Here is a 5529-nt window from a genome sequence, read left to right as displayed (position 1 = left end):
GTTTTATTTTCTTAAAAAAATCCTAAAACTAAGTCATATGGTACAAAGTTTGATTTTCCTAGTTTTGTCGTGCCCAAAAAATATTTTGGCAGAAATGGCGGGTGTGGGTGGGCAGGTGAGAGGCAGTGGGACATGGGGACAGCCAGGTAAAAGGGACAGTCAGACAAGGGGGAGAGCTCATTCGCGCACACATAAAAAAAACACGTACACACACATGCAAACAATCAGACTTTCACTCATCATTCACTAACACACGGAGACTCGCTGCAACAAACTCACACAGCACAATGGTAGGCCGACGCCTGGCGCCAGGTTCGGGATCATGGCAGGGACTGTACAACAAGGTACTGTATATCAAGGTACTGCACCGACCGGGAGGGGCACCACAATCTAGTGAGGCACAGGTCGGAGGCGAGGAAATAGTCCAACCAGCCTAAGGTCTCGATTCGGAAAAGCTCTGAAAGCATAGGAAATTGGTAGGAGTGTAAAATCGCGACCTCAGTCTGGTCCGGCACGCGGTCTGCCCCTCCGGGCGAGGCTTCACGACGGCGTCGGCGAACAACGTCAACAAAAACAACAATAACAGCGAACTAGTGACTAGTTGTTGTTGTTGGCTCGCGCGCGCGCCCCGGAGCCGGGCCTGACGGGCAGGGGGATGGCGCCCGGGGGCACGTGGATGTTGATGGTGCCAGAGGTGCGGCCGCTGCTGGACTGCTGCTGGTTGGGCAGCACCTGCACCTGCTCCCGCCTGGTCTGTTGTTGCTGCTGCTGTTGGGGCCTCTGCTGTTGCTGCTGACGTGGCTGCTGCTGCTGTTGTTGTTGTTGCTGCTGCTGCTGCTGGGGCCGTTGCTGAGGTTGTTGTTGCTGCTGCTGCTGCTGTTGCTGGGGTCGCTGCTGCTGCTGTTGCTGCTGCTGGGGCCGCTGCTGCTGGCGGATCGGGGGCTGCTGGGGGTAGTTGGCCGGGCCGTTGTCGGCGTCGTCGTTGCTGTTGCGGTTGCGGTCCTCGTCGGCGTCCTCGGGGGACGGCGCCGGGGTGGTGGGGATGTCGCAGTCCTCGGTGGGCGGCACGACGCACCTCAGGCTCTGGCGGTCGAACACGAGCATGGCCGGGCAGCGCTGCAGGCGCGGGTAGCCACCCTGGCACTGCCAGTACCGGTTGCACGACTTGCCGAGGGGCACGTTGCCGTTGGCGTCCTCCACGCACAGGGCTAGCGTGAGGGGGAGAGAGAGAGTATGAGAGCGGTGCGTACGTGAGGCGCCCCTAGCGGGCAGGCAGCCCAAACGGCACCGGCGCCTGCATGGCGGGGCGGCGGACAGGCGCGCAAGCCTCCCGTGTCACATACAAAGGGTCGATTCGTTCATTTTTCGAAAATTTTTCTTTTTCACGGAAAATACTTTAATTTCGAGGAATGGTAAAGTCGAAAGTATTGAAATTAGGAGAACGTCCATAAAAGTTACCCTTGTTTTCAAACGTAAATTATGAATAGAATTGTGAATTTGAAAAGGTCATACGTTTTTAGTGGATCTGCGGGTCATCGAGATCACTTTCTCGCATATGAATTTCTGTGGTTACCGAGTTGACAATCTCTGTCGGTACTTACGGTGCTTCTGGCAGCCGTCGACATTGTCGGGCCAGTCGCAGGAGTGCGTGTCCTCGTTGTAGAGCAGACCGCCGATGCAGAGCTGCTCAGTGGCGGTGCCGTTCCAGCATGTCCAGTACCTGGTGCACGAGGACTCGTGGCCGAAGATGCCGTACAGCCAGTCACAGTGCTCCGTGCTGATAGGACCGTCTGAAAGTGAGATGGAGCACATTTAGAATTATATATTGCACACCTAGAACACTAAATAGTTCGGGCTGAAGCGGTAGCGGCGTTATACCCCTCGACTCGACTTTGAGGCTGACGCCAAGGAAAGGATCACTCGGATTTCCGTACTCACTTGCGAGCTGCTTGTCCTCGCAGTAGTTGGCTCTCCAGGGGTAGTCGCAACCCTCGGTCACTCCCCGGTGCTTGCCGGCGAACACCAAGCCGTTGGGGCAGTCGTACAGTTCTGGCTGGCCGTTGACGCATTCCCAGTACCTGCAGAGCGGAAAGAATCAACAATTAATGCCAGGAGTAAACTTTGTTTAAGTTTGGTTAAGTTTGATAACTACATTGTTAAAACAATGTCTGGGCTTTTACAAAGTAGCCATGAATTATTGTATTTCCAAAATCCTCTAGGATTTCCCAACGGCCTCTCTAGAAATTCAAAATTCAAATCACGAAAAACTAACATTTTTTTCAGGTAAGACGCCATCAATTAAATTTGAAAAATTGCTCTCAAGGTGTTGTGCTGCTCTTTACCGCGTCGCGAGGATGGCATGGGACATAACGCAATCGAAAGCGCGTTTGGGATCGGGAACGGCAGTGGCCATAACGCACCCCTGAACGGCCTGAAGAAGCGCTGTTTGTGTGAGGCCGTGGGCGAGTGTGTGTGCGCGTGTGAGAATGTGTGCGTGTGTGTGTGTGTGCGTGCAGACGGAGCATCTCCTCTCCGGGACAAGGACGCCAAGCTGGTCGCGACATCGTCGAGAGGGCGGAGGGGAGGGGTGAGTGAGGTTAGGAAGAAGGATATAGGTTAGGGACGACAAATCAGCGCGGCCTCCGCCCCGGATAATTCGACAATGGATATTGTGGGATTGCTTCTTCGCGAAGCTTCGCGTGCTGAGGGGCACTTCAGTCACACAAACGGCCAGGCCCGACTGACGGCGTGTCGCGTCCTTCATTTGAGTTGAAGTCGGGAGGCGGTGTGGTGGTGCTGCAGGGACACAACGAGTGCGGGACCCCGCCCAGCAGCAGTACGGCCAACACTGTGCCACCGCACACAACAACGGGACCCCACCCAGTGCAGCCAACCCATGCACACAATCGCGTTGCGACACTGCGGCGCCTCTCCGTTTTGCCACACATGTCACACCCATATTACATACTTAATGCTCAACACTGTAAGCGTTACGACAGCTTCGCAAGGAAACGAAAGACACTCTTTTAAAAATCCGTGCAAAATACTGTAGTCTGGATAATCTGGGTCTTTTTTAACCATATCACTGATACGAAACTATTGTATATTGCCGCATGCAAAAAAAAGGAACAGGAATTTGTATTCTTAGATACAGTCTCAGGACAATTCCAGACAGGCTTGTCCGTCAGTGACGGCATTTGTGAGCGACTGAGAGGTGCTACGTACGGTAGCCGTACGTCCCTAGCAGCGTCTTGCAAAGACGCGTCTAGTCATGTGCTTCAACAACCTGTAGCACCTCTTAGTCGCTCACAAATGCCGTCACTGACGGACGTTTTTTTACCATTTTTTCAGGAATTGCCCCTCACCCTTGTCTGCCCTTAACACACACAAAAAGGGAGAGAGCTGTCTTGATAAAAATTGGCACTCTCTTTTTCTGAAGAACATCAAACTGATCTTTATTATAGTGGATTATTTTGTTTGACCGTTTATGCACTCACCTATCGCAGTATGTGGCGTCGGAAACGACACGGGCTTTGTTCTGGCACGGGTCCTCGACCTGCTGACGCTGGGCCTTGCTCTGCTGCTGGGCGCAGCATCCTGAAACAACAAGGCACAGCAACATTAACGAGGGGCGACAGCCGTAGAAATAACCAAAGTGACAATAATGATAAGGAATCGTGACGAGTGCTATGCGTCCGCAATAGTATGCGTAACGCTTCGCCTTGTCGTGCCGAGTTCGTTCCTCTTGGTACCGCACCGGTTGCCCTGCCGGGTCAGAAGGCAGGCGAAAACCACGACAGCCCCACTGCAGTTAGAGCTCGTGACGCTTGCCCAGAGCAGCCAAAGTAGTCACGCGTGCCCACCGCAACAACCATAACGAGTCTCGTTTCTTTAAAAAGGCAGAGGCGTGTCTTTGCCTCTCTCTGCCCCCACAAGCAACGGACAAAATGAAGAAATTTCAATGCATTGGTCTTGTCTGTTTTATAGACAGAAAATGCTCTAGGACACGTCATGGACGTGGATAGAATATCCAGCTCTAGAGACAACAAGCACAAACATACATGACTTCAGCAGCAATAGGCTATTATGCTGCCCATTCCCACTTCATTTCACCAAAGAAATAGCCTCACCGTTCAGAACCGACAACACTCAGTGTGAAGGCTAGCCCCGAGTATATCACGACGTGGTGATACCAACACAACAGCATGTATGCAGTCTGCCCCCCCCCCCCTCACATTATCATGCAGTGGTACCAACTACACGACGCCGGCGGCGCGAGAGGCTCCGTGACCTTGAGGAGCCAGGGGGCCAGGGACTCGGCTCTGCTTATGACCTTGAGTGAAAGTGCTCGCCAGGTCAGCGCGGAGGATGTTCCGGGGGACGCGTTCTGGGTGACGCCATAGTGAACACTACCGTAATTATGTCAAGGGGGATCGGCTGCTAAAAAAAAACAAAAAACGATGTGCAAGCGAATTACCGAGTGTTTGGACCTGGGTGTTAACATCTATAGATGAACCCGTGCTCCAGATTACCTTGACTGACTGAGAATTACGCCTACGTTTATGTCACACAATCTTTAATTATTCGTTTCCTTGGGCGGGTAAAGATAACAACCAGCTCCAACACTCGAAAAGCTTCAGATCCATATCTACTGTGCACTTTTCATACTTGGCCGGCTTAACAGTCCGGTACGATCGACAGGAAGCACCAACGTATCCGCTCGAGGTATCGATCGGAGTTCTTCACATAACGACCACGCAAACGAAAGGAAACAGCTTGCACGCCCAAACAACTAGGCGCAGTGGAACGCCAATTTAAACAAGGAAAAGAAAAACGACTCGTGAGCAGACTTTCACCCTTGTTCGATGCAATTTGGATAAGAGACGCTTTCCAGTTAATTATCGATGTGGCGTATGCGTGCATGGTTAGACTCGAAAGTACTCTGCTGTAGAAAAGGGGCCAGAATCGATTCAACACTATTACTCAGTATAAGGCAATGGCCTATCGTGAGTAGCAAGTTACTCTCTTAAAGACATTATTACCCCCTCCAAAACGAATATGCCGCGAGAGGGCAGTTATAATATAGCTTAAACTCTTCCTACCCTGCAATATGCCAATAAAGATACCAACCCACCGTGCCTGGGCGGGCCCCCTGCGGTACGCTTAATGAGTTGTTCGGTAACGGAACACACTCCTCACTCGAGACGACGACGACGACGCCAGGAGGGGCATAAAGGGAGGAGGGGAGGGAGTGAGTGGAGTATTGTTCTGATGGAAATTCAAAAGTCGCGCGCGCCGCGCGTTATGCAAGCGAGGCCGTCATTTGTTTTCGCACCTCCCGCAGGGTCCCTCGGGACGCCTATGGCTGTTCCGATTTGGTTCCTGCCTCTCAGAGGACAAGATGACGTGTGATTGGTGGAGGGGGCGGGGCACGGCAACGAGGAGGAGGCCTTGCATCAGACTTTCTCCCTTCGAGCAAGAGACCTCCCCCCACCTTCCCCGCCCCAATCACCCTTGACCTTTTTTTTT

At 52.7% G+C, this 5529-nt stretch overlaps 1 protein-coding gene across 1 annotated transcript; it reads right to left on the bottom strand.

The window, feature by feature from the left end:
• LOC113213757 (alpha-protein kinase 1-like) lies at positions 1-3805 on the bottom strand (the record flags this gene model as incomplete). Its single annotated transcript, XM_052276860.1, has 4 exons — positions 1-1208; positions 1602-1790; positions 1939-2078; positions 3498-3805. Coding segments are annotated over 4 exons (1248 nt in total), but the record flags the coding sequence as incomplete, so codon positions are not given.
• Positions 3806-5529: the final 1724 nt, after the last annotated feature.

Source organism: Frankliniella occidentalis, unplaced genomic scaffold (genome assembly GCF_000697945.3).
Source record: "Frankliniella occidentalis isolate FOCC.00 unplaced genomic scaffold, Focc_3.1 Scaffold4737, whole genome shotgun sequence".
NCBI classification, from domain to species: Eukaryota; Metazoa; Arthropoda; class Insecta; order Thysanoptera; family Thripidae; genus Frankliniella; species Frankliniella occidentalis.
Note: the sequence above shows the minus strand (reverse complement) of the source record. Positions and strands in the feature narration are given on the sequence as shown.